At 37.0% G+C, this 21,655-nt stretch overlaps 1 protein-coding gene across 1 annotated transcript in view; it reads right to left on the bottom strand.

Moving 5' to 3' along the window:
• The window catches only part of LOC120526161 (mucin-2-like), a 120,002-nt gene that overhangs the window by 72,113 nt on the left and 26,234 nt on the right, over positions 1-21,655 (bottom strand). The window contains exons 16-26 of the mRNA XM_039749211.1: positions 18,759-19,014; positions 17,592-17,644; positions 15,048-15,154; positions 14,678-14,829; positions 7,677-7,815; positions 7,012-7,122; positions 6,361-6,540; positions 4,935-5,174; positions 2,781-2,937; positions 1,713-1,860; positions 777-820 (exon numbers count right to left, since the gene is read on the bottom strand). Of these exons, the coding sequence (XP_039605145.1) occupies positions 777-820; positions 1,713-1,860; positions 2,781-2,937; positions 4,935-5,174; positions 6,361-6,540; positions 7,012-7,122; positions 7,677-7,815; positions 14,678-14,829; positions 15,048-15,154; positions 17,592-17,644; positions 18,759-19,014 (1,587 nt within the window). The remainder of the gene's footprint in view (positions 1-776; positions 821-1,712; positions 1,861-2,780; positions 2,938-4,934; positions 5,175-6,360; positions 6,541-7,011; positions 7,123-7,676; positions 7,816-14,677; positions 14,830-15,047; positions 15,155-17,591; positions 17,645-18,758; positions 19,015-21,655) is intronic.

The following is a 21,655-nucleotide window of genomic DNA, read 5'->3' as shown; positions in this document are numbered from 1 at the left end:
TGTTCTAAGCGTCGAACCTTCTTTACTTTTGTTAATGTAGTAATAATAGCTGCACAAATAGACTTCTATGTAGAAGTTAATGTTTGTATAGTATCATTTCACATCAAAATTTTTGTTGATGTTCTTTTAATTACTGTATGAATATTACCCAAATGAATTTTGCTAAACTAAAAAAGCTGATAGTCCTATTGGTTAATTTCAAATAAATTTAATGGCAGTAGAGTTCTGGCATTGGATGGTGTGACAGAAACAAGCAAGTAAACAACATGAGAACTGGCATTACAAAAGAAAATCGTTGGTTCAGCAAACTCAACACAAAGGCAATTGTACAACAGCAAACATATCAAAATGTCCATGAAAGAAAATCTAACATTCCTTGTGTCACATAAACCACATGTCAAGTCATCCAGTCGTATGCTCACAATATCCCAAACACATGTATCTTTATATATATTACTATATTTTGCACAGATATGTTTACATGGTTACATATATGATTGATTTTTTTTTGTTACTATTTATATTTGTAAATCTGCTTGCTCTGAGAAGTACAGCATATAAGATTAAAATTAATATAGTTATATAAGCTCAATGTAACATGACAATAAATTGACCTGTAGGTATATGCAACACTGTACTTTGCAGTCTGATAAATTTGTTAGTGTATTTTGATGGTTCCATAATTTTTTTTATTAATTACAACTTTTTGCTAATTTCTAACAATTCACCCTCAGTATACATAATCTTCCTCTAAAATAAATAAAAATAATACTTACTTTCATTTCTGATGCACGTTTTATTGTCATATGATGTGCAAATACTAGAAAAGAAACAGATTTATGTGTCAGCAGGATTCCAGTAATAATGAAGGCAACATAGTACACTAGGAAAATGTTTCTTATTGAGAGAAAAAGGGAAGTGTCTTCACAAAGGAGAAATGGATCCATAATAAATGATCTGACTTTAAAAACTGTTAATGGAGTCAAGTTTAATTGTGGATGGTTTCATGGAGTAAAATATTTAAATTGCTTTGATAATGTTACATTATATGGATGTAGGATTATTGGAAGAAAGGGTTCCAAGGAGGTGCTAAGATGTTCAGCACATTTTCACCTCTATATACTCTGTTTTGGTACCAAAAACAGGAAATTTACTTTTATCTTTGAACTTTTAAGATGAAAATTCACTACAATGTATCGGTCATTTAATTTGCTATACTTTCTGTTGTCATTTACTATAGATTACACATTTAAAGTAGAATTTATGTTCATAAAAAGTTCACCACAACATTCTTAAACACCTCCTATTTTAATACAAGATTAAAGGGAGCCACAACCTATCCCACTCGCTTGGGTGCAAAGCTGGAACCTGTTCTGGACAGAATACCAGTCTAGGACAGGCCCATAGATATACAGACCCATGAAGTTTAAAGTTACTGCTGGGTTTGTCCAGAACTTAGTGTGACAGAAAATACCAGAGCCTAATATGTATTATAATCCATGTGTCTTAGATTAAATTAAAGATGTTTGACAAGTGAGAGTAACTCAACGGCATTTAATAGTGAGCTCTAGTAGCCTAGAATTTAAATTAATGAACGTTATTTCTAATGGAAAAGTCACCCAATAAAAATTGTCATGAAGCTCTGAACACAAAGATTGTTAGAAAGACAGGGACTACACAGCTAGAGCTAGAGTTCAAATTGGTTTTCTCACCATTCCTGACATGGTTCATCACTGGGAACTTTGTCACCAGGGTTATAGTAGGTGCCGTTAATTACACAGCCACACTTCTCATAAGCTACGCAGGTATTATTTTTCTCATGGAAGATTGGTCTGTCTGGAGGACACTGAGGGAAGCAACCTGGAGCAAAGACAAGAGAATAACAATAACTTGCAAATTATATAATATCCCTTCTTCAAAATCTTTTTTTAGGAATCTTAACAGATGTTAATGTAACTCAAATACCCTATTTATCACACATTTTGGTTTGTTTCAGACTGCATTAATATAATATTCAAATTACATATTTCACTAAAGAACAACAATGCTACTCTTTCATGAATGGCCAAAATTTTTTATATTAATAATTAATCCCAAGTTATGCACTAAACATAAGTTTCTACTTAACTACACATTTTTTAGTTATTTCTCTTACTTTTGTGCCAATTTGTCATGTACATGATCTGTAAATTTCAAAGTTATTTTACCATGGGTGGAACCTATAAAGTTACTCATCAGTTAGGTAGCCTACTAAAACTAGATAATAACAATTCACAGTAAAAAAGAATGATATGTCTGACCATACGCTTTGTTAGCTCAAACATGAAATGTCAAGTAGCATAAATAATGTACTACCTTCCAAATGTGGGAATGTAGAGTTGCAGATACCATTTGGATTTTCACAGGTTTTATAGCAGCCAGTATGGCAAGGACTGTAGTGCCACTCGCAAGCATTTGTGTGATTTTGAGTTTCACAGCAGACAGCTGAAATAAAAAAGATCCGTAGGAAATCAAAAGATATTAATATAAAAATGTTTGCATTTTTTATTCTTGTACAATTTAACAAAGAAAGCATGCATGAAAAAGTTTATTTACAGTATATTTCCTGTTCAATGTGTATGTGTTTCATTCATTAACTTGGAAGACTACACTCAGTAACTGAATTAAGGATTATCAGTCTGAGTTAATATAAGAAATTATTTGAGTCTGAACTGTTTAATGTTATAGAAAGAGGTTGAAAGATAGAGGACTTTTAAAATATAATGTTAGAAGTCACTTACGGCAGAGGTCTTCATTTCTCCAGTTGATGCACATGTTAACATGATTGCAGGCTGCAGCATAAGCAGCAATGGCTGTGCAGAGGCACTCACAGTCTCCTCCAGCATCACAGGCGCAGGAATCATGAACACATGCCTCATAGTAAGGAACGGGGTCCACCTATGGAGGATGAGAAATGACTGTTAGTGATGGGTTTTGGATGATTGAGAAGACCCTGACTTCAAACTGTTTTGTAAAAGAAAAAAAAATACTAATTATTCATGGTCTTAGAAAGAAAACGTCATTGATCTGTTTACTTCAAACAATTAAGAGATGTTTTCGCTGTGTTTCATTTATCCTTGTAAAATCATTAATTAAAGTATCTGATCTTTTCTTTGATGAGCTCCAAATGCAATAAAACATAGTGCCTTGAAGTGAGTCAGAAAATGCATGAAATGTGTTCCCATTGGATGAAAAGAATTATGCATTCTAGCAAACACAAAAAGTAAAAGGAGCAAATGTAGGCATACAGATGAACTTAGAGAGCAGGAGAAACTGTAAAGAAAGGGAAAACTTAGCTCATAAGGAGAAAGCTATAAAAAATATGGAAAAAATAAATCTTTTTACCCCACCAAACAACCTGTTCTCTTAAAGTACTTATCTAGTATTATGTTATTAAGAAGAGGCAAATCAATTTATAACTTCGTTCAATGTGACCTTCAATGTATCTTGCAATGTTATTTATGTTATGGAGAGTAAGGCACCCCATGCCCTCTTCTATAATATAAAGGGGAATTAATCAATATTCCATCGTGTTCAATACCTAGTAAAAGCTTTGATGGTCAACACCTTTGAAATATGTCACATATGACAGTATTAATATTTTGGATGAGTTAAGAAAACTGTGTTTATGTGCTGAGATGTATGCCTACTCTAATAGTAATGGACAGGAAGCATGAAAGCACAACCGGTCAACTACAGAACCACATCTCCATACATGCTTATGTTGCTTATACCTGTATTTATATCACTGGCCCACCTGGGTAACTGATGTACTGGCAAAGACAATTTCTTTGCCTATATTGTTACCATCTGATGTGCTCCATGAAACTCAAAACACACCCAGAGATTTACTTGAAAATCTGGCCACAAGACTGCAGATATGGTCTAGTAACAAAAATCAACCTAATTGCAACTCAATAAGCAGGCTTCATGACCTGCTTAGGTCAATAATGAAACAGTCTAAAAAAGATATCAAAATTGAGTGAAGAGGGGAACCATGCAAACCCCTGGCTGTAAATAACAAAACAATACTCCTTAAACTTTAAAGGCACTATTAACACGTTTTTTGTTTTATTTTTAAAAAAAAAGGCCAAAAAAGAGAGAAAACTAAATTAAAAAAGATATGCCTAAAAGGCAAACCCAAGCAATTAAAACGAATTGCATAATCTGGAGATGTAAATCCTGAAAACAAAGAAAAAATCCAAAAATCATAAAATCAACAAGAGAACACACCAACAATTGAAGAATCCAGAAATCAAAATTCAACAGAATGAATGAGCAGAAGTTCTCTCTAACAACACAGCAGTTGTCTTGTGTTCTGCAGACCTCTTAAGTAGCACTAGAAATGATCTCTTAGCAGTTACATCAAGTGTCCCTGCCCGTTTAGGCTTAATATGCAGTGAAAAGAGTTTATTACATAAGGTACACAGATATATTATTAACATAATACAAAAATATGAAATATTCAATACACAAAACAGAACAAAGCTTTCATGACACAATTTAACTCAAAACAAGACAAAATGAATAAATAAAAAGCAAAGACAAATAAACCAATAATGAGAATCTTAAACCAATAATGAGAATCTGGTTATTTCCTTACATGATATTGCCGTATTACCATTGTCAACATGGGTCTAAACTTGGGTTTCCCATTCCTCGCATACTTTCCAGAGTACCAGCACCTTAGGTTGCTCAGTTATACTTGCATCAGTGAAGCCAGAGTTTCCATGATCTGACTCTTTGAGTATTACGGTTATTTTGATAATTAGATCATAGACCACAATAAAATTAGAGAATAGATGATTACAATATCGTAAGATTTGCATTAAGATACAAAATAATTTCTATTTTTCCAATGCTCATAGTGCTTATCATTTGGGATATACACTTACCATGCAGTGACAAGCCTTGAACACATCATCCAAAATAATATTACATTGTATTTGTGCCCAGTTCTTTCGGTGAGCAGAGACGGAACAGGGGTCTACATCAACATCAACATTAGGACAGGAACTGGAAACCTTCCAGCTGTTCCCAAATTCCATAGGGCTCGCCACAATGAGCTGATTTCTGGTGGTAAAGTCATTTTTTGTGTTATCATCAAAGTTTCCACATACACCGCAGACTTGTCCCTGCAAATAAGATTGAAAAAGAAATATTCTGGATCAACAATTTTAATTCTCAAGAGGAAAAAAAACACAGTTACATTAGATGTGCACTCTTTAGTGGCAGTGCAGGTTAGCTACAGAAGACTATGTTCAAATCCCAATCCATAGTGTCTTATGTGGCATTTAAATATTCTTGTGGGTTTTCTGTAGTCTTCGAGTTTACTCCCACATTCCTAAAATGAGCAGTAAATTGGATTTTATGTTTTTGTATTGAATAGTGTGAAAAAGTATACATATAACTTATGCACACCAAAAGAAGTCTTCCTTGACCAACATAGTTCTGTGACTTGCTATGCTAAAACTATATTCCTCCAGAGCTGGAAGTAAATAGTAGTTATTTGTAAACAGCAAATGGTCAATAAAACCACCTTATTGTCTTGAAATTTTGTTCTGGGCCATCATGTAGTCAAGAAAGAAAAATGGATTCACTTGTTTATATGGAGAACCGCTTTCTGATCTTGCAGTACAGGACTTTCAGGGAGTAGAATTTCCTTCCCTTTCCTTGTTTTAAAGTTTCTACAATAATTTTAGACTAATAAAGTTGTACCCTTTTAGATTGTACTCAGAATATACAAACCTCCAGCGTGTTTCTAAAGATTACTAAAAATGTTTTTATTTAAATTTTCATAGTAAAGTCCAAGTGGTTGGTTTATTTTGTATAAATTATGAAAAGGATTAAAATGCTAATTTAGGTATAGTCAAAAAAGACAAGTGATGATCTTTAAAAGATTAAATCTAAGTCCACATATCTAACTAATGAAGACATCAACAATAAATGTGTAGAAATCAGTCTTAACTTTATAGAGCTTTCACACACATGCACTTGGGAGACAACTTCAGGACACATCAACTGGTAATTCTACTTCAAGCCGCCAAGTATCACTGTATATAACTGTAAGATTGACGGCCAAAAGACCTTTGATGTCACTTCTGTTTCTGACCTGCTGGACCCGCCCCTTCCACTTGCTTAGCCTTAAAACCTGCTCTACTGCCATCTGGAGGCAGTCGAGCGAAGACTCACATCTGAAACATAAATGCATAAATGTGTGCCAATCGCCCCCAACTCTTTACAGTCTCCATTGTTGTCTTATTTCTATACAGCATATCACTAAAACCCCTGGGCTTGGATGTTAGCTAACGGCAGCCTTACCTTGTAATCTGGGGCTAGAGTGATGTAAACAGTGGTCCGTCGGTCCCATAAAAGAGTAAGTCCAATGTCAGTTTCAACAGCATAGTATATGCCAATCCTGTGGACTTTACAGGTTACATTTTTTTCTTTTTCAAGTGGCTGGAGCTGAACTTTTCCATCTCCCAGTTTAAGTTCGGTTTCCTACAGTGGCAAGAAAAAGATATGAGTAAAAATATTGTGTCTTTTAGACTTTGTTTCAAATGTTTTAGGTCCACAAAACAATAGTTCAATCATTTCCACAGCATTACAAATAATTTTTAAGTTTTTTATTATCAGACTCTATCACAAATTCTGAATTATTTTTCTGCAGTATGTTGAGGTTGTAATATCATTGCTTCCTTTTATGCAGTTATCCATTTTCAAATGTTTCTTGGCTAAAAAAAACTCGAGCAACAAATATTAAAAAATTACTATTTTTTAAAGTGAAACTCTGAACAAGCATTCTTTAAAAGATTTTAGCATTAGTATGTATTACAGTTCGAATATTAGAAAAATGCCACAAATCAATAACCTGTATTGTTTAATATCTAACACAATAAGCAGAATATACCTTGCAGTTTCTGTGAAGTGACATTTTTCTAAAGTGAACAAAAACAAAGATTACAGACTTACCCCAAGATAAACTTTGATGGATTTTGAGCAAGTCACACCTGTTGTTCCACACGGCACATTTTCAGTGATGACACTGAAGGTGCTATTCTTGGATGGATCTCTGCAGTTGTCCTAGGTGGAAAAAATTCAAACAGGGGTTGGACTCATTGACTTTGCTGAGGTCCTCACTTACCAGCATGATCCAAATGCTCAGACTTTATGTATAAATTTACTGCTCAGATTGGCTCAATGATTCACCAGACAGCTTTTTCAACTTTTGGTTCAGTTCAATATTGATTTATTTATTATATACTAATTGACTTTTTAGCATTGTATGGACTAAGTATATAGTCATTTAATCACCAATGCATTAAAAGTATCTTTCCACTACTTTCATATCAGTATGTTATGTCATAATTACAGTTTAAAAACAGCACACTTCTAATGCGCCACTAACTCTTGGCTATATATAATTAAAACCTACAAATGTAAGTTGATGATAAAATACATAAAATCATATTTGGAAAAGTAAAAATAGTATATCATAGTTCTAGTGACACCATTGGACATGTTCAGTAGGTAAAAATTTCAGTTTATTCTGTAAAGGTGACAATACTATTACTACTACTAATACCAGTATCATCAGTAAATATAATGCACAACAAATAACCTTAAAACAGTGTTACCTGTGTTGCGATGTATTCACAGTCTCCTTCAAATTCATAGCGCAGGCCATCATAAGTAATGTAGTGTCCTCCTCCATAAATGGTACAAGTTCCGGGGCACTTCTTAGTTGTACATTGCCAAGTACCACTCTGACAGACGCTGCAAAAGACCAAGTATGGTGTCATACTTACTCTTTGTTTGTGGCAGCTCATGTATAATTACGTAGCTGTCCTGCTCCACAACCATTCTTAAAACTAGTCCATTTCTTTAGTTGCCCTCCAAACTACAGTGTTTATCAAAGTACTTGGCTTCCTACCTAAAATATTAACTTGCAATTAGCCTGGCCAAAAATTAATTGGTCTAGTGTTTAAAAAGTTCAGAAATGTTAGTGTAGCTTCCTTTAACTGTTGCAAAACTGCCTTTTGCTAGATGTAAGCTTCCTTTACTTGCAGCTGCTGGATGGACAGAAATCTGCTTATATTATATTCATTATTATGTGTTTCAAAGTATTGGCTTCGTCTGAATCGACTGAGCACCGCATCCATTACATTATTCGACTACACTGGTCACCTCTCATCTTCATATCTCTCCTGTTGGTTTACTGAGTTTTAAATCCCAGAAGCCTTGCATCAACCCTTCAGACACTTTAGATAGCCTTCCATCCCTTATCCAACCTGCTATATCCTAACTACAGGGTTTAGATATTCAATAGTTTATTTGCTCTTGACTATTTTTCTCAGTCAGGTATACAGTAATGTTTACAATAAATTGTTTTCTCTCTTGTATTCTAGGTCAGGTATAGTGCTTGTATTTAGTCAGTTCTGTAACAACCTTGCTGTGTTCTATACCAGCTCTTGCTATTCACTCCTACAGTACATACAATAACTTATATATATCTTTCTAGTATATTATGTGTGACTATTTTTATTGTGTATTGAAGTTATCTTGTATTGCACTTTATTTTTATGTACTTTAATTTTTTTTTTTTTTTTGTAATTAGTTTTGTGATGGAACACTTTGTGAAAGTTCCTATATAAAATTATATCAACTTGATTTATTGATTTTAAGTGTGACGTGCAGTGCTGTGACACTTTTCATTAAGGTAATTGAGATCACTGGATATATGAACACAGTCCATTAGCATCTACATCTGTGTTTGCATCTTAGCCCAGTTTTCCATTTCTGAAAACAAGTAAATTTTATACTAATTAAGGTTACAATTATATGATGCTGAGAATGATGATTTAACCACAAAAATAAATGCAAAAGAGAAGAAGGTTTGTGTCATTTTCTGTAGTCTTCTTAAGTATGACCAATGACAGTACCTTTTCACCAAGTCATTTGTTTAAAAATAGAACTTTACAATGGTACAGAACTGTTGCATTAGGGAGTCGTATCTCAGTTTTCTTGACATCTGAAATAATCTCTCCACCAAATAATTACATTATTTCACTTTCTTTTAACATGACTGCATTTATCTGTCTGGCTTTTATTTCTAAATCTGTATTCTCCACTGCAAGTTCAGAAGACTGCAGAGCCTCTCCTAATAATTTTCAACAAACAGTTAAAGTGAGCCGAGTTGGATACCATTCCATGACTTAGGGGCATATTCACTCTGTTTATTAAATTGTTTTTATTAATCTTTTACACGCTGAAACAAGAAATTTTAACCTTTTGCTGCACAGTCACTTGGCATCCAGTGTAAAAATTTGCCAAATCAATTTGCGGACATCAATACAAATTTCCATAGCGGATTGGTCGAGCCCCGGGTTAACAACGACCGCCACCAGTACTTTTAGTCAACAAGGTGCTGGCAGAAGTTTTCACCTAATTTTTTTATACACAGTTGAAGCACTGTTTAAAGAAAAACAATTTTCATGTTAAAACACTTTTTCTCCATTTTTTGGGTCATCAAGTGAACTATCACCTATATTATCAAATCTACTATACAATAAAATGCTGTTCTGTTTGTGTTTTTTATCTGGTCACTCTGCAATCTGATTAGTCAGTTTGGCTTTGGTCTGATTGGTCATTTTGGCTTTGGTGATGTGATCGACAGATGAAGTGTTGGGTGAGAGATGGGTAATGTGGCTATTAACCATATAAGATAGCTAGGAGAGAAAAGACATTTTATCAGGAAACTCCAACAACTAGTTACCAAAATGCCATCCAATTAAAAATGTCTTTGTGTGTGTCGGGTCACTCTGCAATCTGATTGGTCAGTTTGGCTTTGTTCTGATTGGTCATTTTAGCTTTGGTTATGTGATTGACTGTGAGTGACTGAGGAAAGGCACACATAAGGCAAGAAATATCAAATAGCAATTTTTTCTAAATGTATTCTTTTATCTATTTTCGATGGTTAATGTGGCTATTAACCATGTAAGATAGGTAGGAGGGAAAAGACATTTTATCAGAAAACTCCGACAACTACAGTAGTTACCAAAATGCTATCCAATTAAAAGACTTAACATTCGCAATCCTGTTTAATCCTGTTCAGAATTTGTGGTGGGCTGAATCCTGTCCTGGCACACTAGGTGAAAGACAGGAAACATCTCAAGACAGAACATTAGCCCAGCATAAGGTTCAATCACACACAAATAAACACACTCATCAAAGGGTGGAATCATGCCCATATGCAAAAATCACTCTCACATGGATGTGATGAGGAAGGACATGCAGATGATGGGTGTAACAGAACAAGATGCAGAGGACAGAAAGACATAGAAGAAGATGATCCACAGTGACAACCGCTAACAGGAGCAGCTGAAAGAAGAAGAAGAACTCGCTAAATTAAAATGTGGAAAATCTTTGGGGATGTAGAAAGAAAACAGGAGTACCCATGGAAAAAACACACAATCATCAGGAAAACATGTAAACTCATCACAGACAATGACCAGACATAGGATTTACATTCAGGATGTGATCCATGAGGTGGCCAAACTACCTACTACGACACAATACAGCTGTCCTGGGGTCTCATGTATAAACGGTACTTACGCACAGAAATGTTGCATAAGAACGTTTCCACGTTCAAATCGCGATGTATAAAACCTAAACTTGGCTTAAAGCCACACACATTTCCACGGTAGCTCTTACCCTGTCGCACGCAAGTTCTGCTCTTGGTTTTACAGACTGGCGGCACCCAGCGTCAAAGCAGTGCTACTGTTCCAGTGTGGTTTTCCTTTCTTTTTCAGATCTACATCCCTGACGCAGCTATATAAATACACTGAAATTAAATGCATATTGTTTATTAGTTTAAGGCATCTGATTGTAATTAACCTGTAACAATATAATGGTCCACAGAATGGTCAAACTATTCTAAGTATAATAACTGCTTTAGCATTGTTACTCTCACTGCAACTCCTTCTTCTTCTTCTTCTTTCAGCTGCTCCCATTAGGGATTGCCACATTGGATGATCTTTTTCCATATTGCTCTCACTGCTCCACTCAGAGTATTTATATCAATGTATCTGAGTGTGAATCACAGCAGCAGCTGATCAGAAAGATAATTGTCAGTATATAGCATTATGCACACGCTGCCTCAGCCATTCGCTATTTGAACTGGTCTCATCCGACAAACGCTTCAGAGCCTTTCCTGTTCAGACCTTGTGGTTCACAAACAGTTTCATCCCAAGAACTATACACGCACTCAATCAGTCCATTAAGTGCTCCTTGTAGAACTGTTTGTATGTGCAAGTTTGCAGTGAGGTAATTGTACTTATGATACAGTTATAATATTGCACAACCTGAGCCATTTTATAAAGCGTGCATTTACATATGATGACATATTTTTAAGATGAAATGCAGCAAAATATATTTATTATATTATACAGATAAAACTTTAACTACATGGTGCCACAGCGCTAGCGAGCTTGAACTTCGTTCACGGTTTGTTCCTGCCTCGCACTGTATTCTTGCTGTGGATGGCATGACACTGGAAGGATAGATGGATAAAACAATTAAACATTATGAAGATATATCAATGTTCCTTAAAAGTTTTGAAAAATCACCATTCTAATCCTACAGATGACTTAACGTCTATTACAGAGCTGATTGTGTTGCGATTGGATATTTCGAGAAAGAAAAGCACCGACAGGAATTCGGGGTTAGTACATTTGAAAGAGACAGTACTTCTGTAATAAAGTACAGGGTGGGCCATTTATATGGATACACCTTAATAAAATGGGAATGGTTGGTGATATTAACTTCCTGTTTGTGGCACATCAGTATATGTGAGGGGGGAAACTTTTCAAGATGGGTGTTGACCATGGTGGCCATTTGGAAGTCGGCCATTTTGGATCCAACTTTTGTTTTTTCAATAGGAAGAGGGTCATGTGACACATCAAATTTATTGGGAATTTCACAAGAAAAACAATGGTGTGCTTGGTTTTAATGTAACTTTATTCTTTCATGAGTTATTTACAAGTTTCTCTTTGTTTACAGCCATTGACATGTCGCAGAGGTTAACACGTGAGGAGCGGATAGAAATTGTGTTGATGTCTGGTGAACACAGTAACTGGGTCATTGCAGCAGATTTCAATGCAAGACACCCTACGAGACCACCCATCTCCCATGCTACAGTTAGCAAACTGCTTGCTAAGTTTCGTGAAACTGGTTCAGTGTTGGATTTGCCAAAATGTGGACGCATAAAAACTGTCACTAATGAAGAAACATCAGTGGCTGTCCTAGCTTCATTCAGCAAGAGCCCACAGCGTAGCACTCGCCGCATGTCACTGGAGAGTGGCATTAGTCGAACATCCCTTCGGGGATATTAGCTACTCACAAATGGCACCCTTACAAACTCCAGCTACTGCAGCATCTCAACGAGGATGACCCAGATCGGCGCACTGAATTTGCAGAATGGGCAAAACAAAATTGGAACAGGACCCTCAGTTTACGCAGAAGATTTTGTTCAGTGATGAGGCAAACTTTTATGTGAATGGTGAAGTTAACAAACAAAACCACCACTATTGGTCTGACACTAACCCACATTGGATAGATCCCTCCAAGACTGTTGGAAAAAAAATTGATGGTATGGTGTGGTATATGGGGTACAAAGATAGTGGGGCCATTCTTCATCAATGGAAACCTCAAGGCCACTGGATATGCGAAATTGCTACATGATGATGTGTTTCCTCTTTATGCACTGAAGCTGGCACGTTCCCTGAGTTTTTCCAGCAAGATGGTGCACCACCACATTATGGGTGTCAGGTCCGAGCATTCCTAGATGAACAGTTTCCTGGAAAGTGGATTGGTCGTTGTGGGCCAGTTGAATGGCCCCAAGGTCTCCCGATCTGACCCCCTTAGACTTTTATCTTTGGGGTCATCTAAAGGCAATTGTCTATGCTGTGAAGATACGAGATGTGCAGCACCTGAAACTACGGATACTGGAAGCCTGTGCTAGCATTTCTCCTGCGGTGTTGCTATCAGTGTGTGAAGAGTTGGAGAAGAGGGTTGCATTGACAATCCAACACAATGGGCAGCACATTGAACACATTTTATAAGTGGTCAGAAACTTGTAAATAACTCATGAAATAATAAAGTTACGTTAAAACCAAGCACACCATTGTTTTTCTTGTGAAATTCCCAATAAGTTTGATGTGTCACATGACCCTCTTCCTATTGAAAAAACAAAAGTTGGATCCAAAATGGCCGACTTCCAAATTGTCACCATGGTCAACACCCATCTTGAAAAGTTTCCCCCCTCACATATACTAATGTGCCACAAACAGGAAGTTAATATCACCAACCATTCCCATTTTATTAAGGTGTATCCATATAAATGGCCCACCCTGTATTTCATCGAAGGTCGCTCATGGGGCAGCAAGCATCTTGCGTAAAACATGAACAATCACTGTATCACCGTGTTTCCATGTTTAATAACATGCTTTAACTCCTATCATCATGAAAATGATATAACGTATACTTCTCAGTATTTTAAGTATTCAGAGAGCTGTAATATCACAAATGTAATGGATTCTGTGTCCTGACGGAGGAAGAGAAAGCCCGTTTAAGAATCACGTAGTGATTCACACACATAGAAGATCAAATACAAAAAAAGTATTTAACGTGCTACTTTAGTTATGATGGGATTTGAGAAACTAGTAAATTAAATGATTTTAGGATGAAGTTTATGATGTTCTACTTTAATGTCAAAATAAACTGTGTGATTAAAGTGGAAATTTCACGATTAAAGTTGACATTTCAAGCTTTTTTCACACTGTGTGCCTTTTTGTCTCTGTACCCTAATAAGCTTTCATATGACACTCAGATGGTGGGCTATGACTCTCCTTTTCACGGCGACTTTGATATCTGACAACTTCTTTTTTATTTCGGGCACTTTGCGACTTTGTGAACATGAGCGTTCAAGTTTCTCCGAAAGTCTATGTCACTCGATCAACTTCCTTTTGTTGTTTATACCACTGTTTAAACCAAAAAATAGTATGTTTTTCTTTTGCCTCCACTTGGTATACTTGCTGAAATTCTTCTATTTTTCCTCGTACTTTTGCCATTGTCTTTTCACAGAACACTGAGCTTAAGGGCTATTTATATTGATTTGCATATTCAAAGAGGCGTAATTCTAGGAGGAGACAGGGCGGGACAGCAGGCACATGCACGTACATTACTTTTTACGCTGATCGGGATTTATGAAGCGGAAGAATGTGGAAGTAGGCGAACGCACAGATTCATGCATCTGGATTTTTTTGTGCGTAAGTCATGTTATAGTGTGAATTCTACGCACGGCATTATGCATGAGGCCCCAGGTGATTACTAATAGGTAGTTATGATATATATTGCATATCAAAATTGAATCTTAAAATAATTTGTGATTGCATAGTTAAGAGAAATATGATTTATGGTCATTTGGCAAGGCTTTCTGAATATGACCGAATAAAAGTGATCCTAATTTATGATCATAATAACTAACACTGATTAAAGTATTTCTCAATTCTTAGTAGTTTTGTACATCGCCTTCTGCCAGTTGGTGAGATATCTACAAAATGAAAGAGAAAACACTCACCATGTGTTGCACTTGACCTTGATGTGTGCTCCATTGAAGTAATATGCTCCATTGTGAATACAGGGACATTGAAATTCCTTAACGCAGTTGCCTCTGCCATCATCAATCATTCCTGAAGGGCACACACAACCTGACTGGCACTCCACAGCATACTGTATGAGATAAAATAAGCATATTTTCACAAAATGCCCTTGAGAGCTCTTGCTCACATATCAAAGTTGAAGTGCAAGAACCATCTTTGTGCATACACATCACTCACAAAACTCAATGTAATATATATAATCATTATTAAATCTAGCTGACACAGTATCTAGGATTTTGAGGGACTCTATGGGAGAAACCCACATACGCATGTGAAACACAGACTTACACAGATTCCATCATTCTTATGGCAGGTCCTCCTGCACTCCACTCCAGATGTACCGACCTTAGCATTACTGCAGTTAACATAGACCATTGGAGCAGTACAGAGAGATTCTGGGAAAGATTAGAAATATATCATAAGACATTTAATTTTGATTTTGATTTGATATACTTAATCCCCATCCCTAGTGGGTGCTTGGTGTGAGGCTGTGTGTGTGTGTGTGTGTTCCCTGCGGTGGGCTGGCACCTTGTGGTGGTTTGTTTCTTGCCTTGTGTCATGTGTTGGCTGGGATTGGCACCAGTAGACTCCCGTGACCCTGTAGTTAGGATATAGCAGGTTGGATAATGGATGGATGGATGTTAATACCCAAGGGGTAATTGCCTTTTCATATGACCTTTAGGGGTCAGAGCACAGGGTCAGGTATTTTATAGCACTCCCGGAGCATTTTTCAAGTTGACATATCAGTGAATTGGGATTGTAGGAGTGAAAATGAAAAGATGAAAATTCACAGAAAACCATTTCACTGTCAGTTGTCACAAGAGCAGTGCTGGTCTGAAGAATTTTTAAAGGTGTAAAGAAGTGACGTCATTACAATCACAAGAAGTCTCACATAATGAGTAGCTGTTCAAGAAGTATGAATATAGTCAATGCCTGGATTTTACTGAAGGTTGGACTGATCGGTTTAATACTGGCGATAGTCACTAGAGGGCAGTACCATGAAATGACGCCAATAATATACACTTTTCATCCATATTACTGTGAAGCCCAGTTGGAGATTCAAAGGCCAGACTAACAGAGGGGCTACTAGAATAGAATATGTTGTTCTGAAAAGTTAAAGTGCCACTGTAACATTGGCAAAATGTACAGAAACTTGGTGCTTTGTACAGAAGTGTCTGGGAAGATGATCAGCATGTCCAACAAGCACATTTCTCTTTTAAAAAGTAGTGTTTTGCTTTTGGTTTTATTTTATTTCACGGTGGCAGAAATTTGAAATCAGCATACTGAAGTCATAACCATAAAAGAGGTAATGTCAGTCAGATATATTTCTTATATTGGACAAAATCAGAAATTATGGTCAAGAAAGCAATTAATTGCTGGTGTAGGTTCTAAACCAGGGACATCAAACGCCGATCCTTTTCGTTTCATCCATTTTCTGAATTGGAAAATCAAACCCTGCTGATAATGGGACATGCATCTCTAGCTTTCATATTAATTAGTTTGACTTTAATGATGCAGAACCCTTCAGTGTTTCTCTATTTTTTAAATAATAATGAGATGCACATCAAGCTATCTGATAAACAGCAAACGCTAGAATGGTGCCATCAGTTAAAAAAAAACTAATAATTTTTTTAAAAATTTAGTTGGGCTGAATTAGAGCACTATAGTAGGTAGTCATACAATTAAATAATGGGCTTCATTAACAACTTCTAATTAAGAAATTGGTAGGGGCAAGATTGGTGACCCCTCTGGTAGAAAAGTATGCGAATCCCAATTTGACTTGCTAGTATCTCATTATTGTTAGATTTCTGATTAAGAAATAACAAAAACAACAGGAAAGGGTTTGGAATATTAAACAGCCCGCTAATTAAATTATGGCAAAAGATGGCTGTTCCATTAATTGCAGGAAATGCATACTAATGATGAAAATCTACAACCTCTGTGGTCTTCTTGGATCTTTTAATCAGGTAGCATGTCATTTAATCACATGGTGTCAACAGGTTATAACTACTGTATTTGAAATGGCACAGTGGCAATTTGAAACTATCTATAGATGCAAAGTATGTTGGACATGATGAAAAAGTAAATAATAAATATAAAAAAGACACAGAATACAAAACGAAATATAAAAAATATTTTGAAAGAATGAAAACAAATTTAATATTCAGAGGGTACTGAAAAACATTACTTAGACAGAAAAGCCTGGACAGGGTTAATAAGGCAAATTCTTATTTTAATATCTTATTTGTGTGTATCATCTTCTTAATTCATCTTACACTTGTGCACAACAACCTTTAAAAAAAAGTAAATGCACTGTTATCTATTGATTTAGTGGCACTGTGAATACTATTACCATTTGGACTATACAAAGTGATCAGTATTGCCACTATTATGTTCCCTATGTGACTAAAATGAACAGATTGGGACAAAGCTTAGTGCTGCATTACATGTTTAAGAATTCCTGCTGGCATGGAGTCTCCAAAAACTGCTTGACTGAACCTTCTTTGTATGGCAGTTTGAGTGTAGTAAATGTCATGGGATTCATGAATGTGTTGTTAACAAGAAAGCAAAAAAAGGAAATAATTATCACTCATTCTTTAGTCTACAGTATGTCTTCCTCACACATTCTGATAGTGGAGGGGCAATAGTTCAGAATAATGGAAAAATAACTTGCATGTCTTATTTTAACTGAACATAGTCATGAATTTGTGTTGTTTATTTGCAATTTTTTAAATTATTAATTGGAGCCAATTGGAGTAATAACCCAAGTGAGTTCTGTTACCAATGTAGAAAGACAGAAGGGAATGCCGGGGACAGTTATTCTGTATTTACCTTCTATCTTGCGTGCTGAAACTTGGCAATGCAAACTCCCATTTGCACAGATGCTGGAAAGAAATAAACAATGTTATTAATATGTTTAAGGTTTCAGGATTAAATAGACAGACATCTGTTTTGAAATAATGCTACCAAAAGAGACTTACTTTTTCTAAGGTTGATTTGTGTGAAATGTGTGCACATTTTGCTATTACTGATATCATTCTTTTTAATTATACAATAGGATCTCTTTTTAGAAATAAGGTTGAACCTTCAATTACCAAAGCATCTCTCTTTTTAAAGTGTAGAGCGGATTTCTTGGGCGGAGAGATGTGATTAATATTGCTGATTAAGTGGCTTTGACGCTGAGCCAACTCAAATGTCTTTTACCTGTGCCATCTGTTACCTCTAAGAGAAATCTCAGGATCTTAATTAGTCTACTGGCACTACCATGGATGGGATGGTGCCACAGCAGCAGTAATATGTGGGACCAGATTTGCTATCCATTTTCAGACCAGCTTAATGATGGCAGTGTCCTGATTCATTTCTTGGCTGGTCAGAGAGGTGCTTCATAAAATTATCATCCATCCATCCATTATCCAACCCACTATATCCTAAATACAGGCTCACAGGGCTCTGCTGGAGCCAATCCCAGCCAACACAGGGTGCAAGGCAGGAAACAAACCCCGTGCAGGGCGCCAGCCCACCGCAGGGCACACATACACACACCAAGCACCTACTAGGAACAATTTAAGATCGGCAATATACCTAACCTGCATGTCTTTGGACTATGGGAGGAAACCAGAGCACCTGGAGGAAACCCACTTAGACACATGCAGAACATGCAAACTTTACTCAGGGAGGATCCGGGAAGCGAATCCGGGTCTCCTAACTGTGAGGTAGCAGCGCTACCCACTATGCCACCCTCATAAAGTTACCCCTAACTTTAAATTGAACTCTTCTTAAGGAAATCTGTCTAATGGTGGTCTAGAAGTTTATGACACCACACAACAGTGAAGAAATATTTCTTCTTCTTTATTATTTTGTATTCCTTAATGTGATTTGCTCAGTGTCAAAACAGCAAGCCAATAAGAGCATTCAAAGCTAAAAAAAGTGTGGTTTATAGTATAAAATCTGAACCACCAGGTTGCAGTGTGAGATTGAAGGCCAATTCTTTTGACTCACCAACTTTCATCTTGTATCATTATAGTCTTTCCAGGTTCAATCCAGTCTCCTTTATGGTAGCATGGGCACTTTGCCTTGGGCACACAGCTCCCTTGGTCATTCTGGTAAAAACCTTCTGGGCAGGAGCATCCATCCACGGGTTTGAAATTCATAGTGCAAGCCTGACTACCCATGCTGAGGGAGCGGCAGGTCTGTTGACATCTCTTTATACCATAGGAGAAGATTTTTGTAGCAGGACAGCTTTCTGCATACTTAACTGTTTGCAAGGGAAAGGAAACAAATTATGAGAAGAATAAACTGAGAAATTTGCAGTGGGTGCTTTGAAATGTTATTTGGTCAATGAACTATTTGTTTCAGGCAGAACTAACTAAAGTTTAACCTGTTATTCTTCCTACAGTTCCCATTTTGGCCCTGTCTTTTACCAGTCTAAGAGAAGTTGAATGTCAAATGATGGACATCTTTGGTCAAGGTAACAATAAACTTGTCATTCAAGCTCCTGATTAGGATGATATACTGGACATTTCTGCACAAACCAAGAAACACACCAACCTTCCATGCAAAACCTTCTACGGGTGAAATGGGGATATTGAGGAAGGTGGCAGTCAACGAACCTATGTCAATGTTGCAGGCTAAAAGATCAAAATGCTGAACTTGCCAGACTTCCCTGACATAACTACTTCTCCTAGCCATACCATCAGCTCTTGGTTAGGTGCCGGGATGGACACATTGTCTTTCTACTATTATTAGACGTCATTCATAATCTTACCACAGTCTTTTCTGTGATACTATATATATAGCATATCACACTTGCCAATTTACAGATAAGGAGGACTTGTCAGAGTTCTTTCTTCTCTTCAGCCCTGGAGCCCTAACCATCCCTGTTTTGAAGAACAGTTGTGACCAATGTTAAGGGTCTCCCCGGACCCCAAAAAATTTCCATTTACACAGTCATCATATTTGCTGACTTTAACATCATGTTCGTGGAGATGGCAAACCGGATCAACACAGCACAGATATTGACAATTTTTTTTCTTTAATCTGAGTCCTCCTGGTAATCTTATCTCAGAGGTGACTCTTAGACTGAAGCTACTGTAGTAGTCTAAAGATAAATCTGATGTATTCCAAAGGGCATATCAACTCCTGTGCCATTATTTTTTTCCAAGGTTGAGCCATGTTGAAACTACAGCTATAAAGCCATACCTGTTTGTTCTAAGCAAATTGGTTCCCTTGGGATCACATCCTTTCATTCTAAGGCATTATTTGTAATCCATAGAAGGAGCGATAGTACTAATATGTCAGGGACATTCTGTCAAACTGAACTGTCAATCAAAATGATTTATGACCTTATGACCCCCTTTCTTTGATTGGTGGGTTTGAGTGATGAGCCCTCCCCCTCCACCTGATTGGTTGATTTGAATGATGTGCCCCGCCCATCCACCAGATTGGTTGATTTGAATGATATGCCCTGTCCCTCCACCTGATTGGTGGATTTGAATGATGCACCCCGCCCCGACACCCACCCACCTAATTGTTTGCCCGAGGAAAGTATAAAGGGCATTTTGATGGATGTCTGCCCCCCTCCTTAATCCTACCCCCAACCACCTGTTCTATCTATCTATCTAATCTTTGCATTATCATTTGTAAACCGCTTTTTTATCTAAGCCCACTTACAGGTCGAGCCTTTCCCATCTCACTGAAAATCCTTTCACAAAAAGGTCTAATCGTCCAGCAGCTGAAACTTCCATCTCACAGACAGATTCTGCAGTACAGCAGCCACAGCAGTGAATCAAGTTTCCCACAGAAAGTAGCTAACAGGCTGTGAGCATTAGGGAGTCCCCATATGCTCAGAGCAGGCAGCCTTTGCACAGTCCCGAGCAGGCACGTGTCTGTAGCTGGAAGCTGCAACCTGTATGAGCCCTGGAGCACTGCTAAAGCCACCAGTGCTGGCCACTGGCCAGGAAACTGACAGCCCCCTGCTGTGTTCGTCCCTGTGCGAGCATGCTTGTAAACAGTTGTCTGCAAGTACCCATCCTCTGATCCTGCCTGTTCGTGAGCACCCAGAATGTCTGTCCATGGATTGTACTTCACTTTTCATGTTAAGGGATTTTAAAAATCACACAGACGTATGCAGCAGTTCCCTTTTAAATCACATTTGAGACGTATAAAAAATCTTTCCTTGGCTTTATAATTTGTATGTATAATTTGTATAAAAAGTATATCTAAGACAACCCAATTTTCTATGCAATACCACCCACTTTAAATAATCAAATACATGTATTTTCAGCTGACCTAAGGATTCTTTCAGGACTCTGAGTTAAGCCCTCTTCGCCACTCTGTGAAAACTAGGATCCTTCTTTCAGTTTCTTCAAAAACAGTTGGAGATTCCTCTTCCAATATAGGAGGTCAGAGGGGCAACCTTCCACTTCAGCTGTGGGTACTGCTCAAGCATTTTGCTGAAATGCATAATTGGGCACCTGACACAAGAAACAGGAACTCATATACGGGTCTTTAACATAAGTTCATATCTTCCTGTGGTCAATGTAAACGGTCTTAAAACGGTGCTAGGGGCACACATTTGCTAAAAGAAATCACCATCTAAATTTCAAAAAAGACAGCTGTTTTTCGGTATATAAATAAGCGTTCAGACCTGGCCATTACTCAGCATGCCTTTAATACTGAAAGATGACAATCTCGTCTGGAAGATCCAGGAGCACGGTATGGCATATTTTTGATTATTATATGCGCCAAACGAGTATGTTTTTAAAAAAAGGATGGCTGAATCCTTATATTTTATCCTTAATATTAATATTTCCAAGTTGATTCTCAAGTGCGTGCGTGAGCGCACTCATGTGTAGGCGTGTGAGCGCGCTCGTGTGTGCGTATAATATAAGATGCAG

The sequence above is a fragment of the Polypterus senegalus genome, chromosome 1, assembly GCF_016835505.1.
Source record: "Polypterus senegalus isolate Bchr_013 chromosome 1, ASM1683550v1, whole genome shotgun sequence".
Classification (NCBI taxonomy): Eukaryota; Metazoa; Chordata; class Cladistia; order Polypteriformes; family Polypteridae; genus Polypterus; species Polypterus senegalus.
This window is presented reverse-complemented; position numbering and strand designations above follow the sequence as displayed.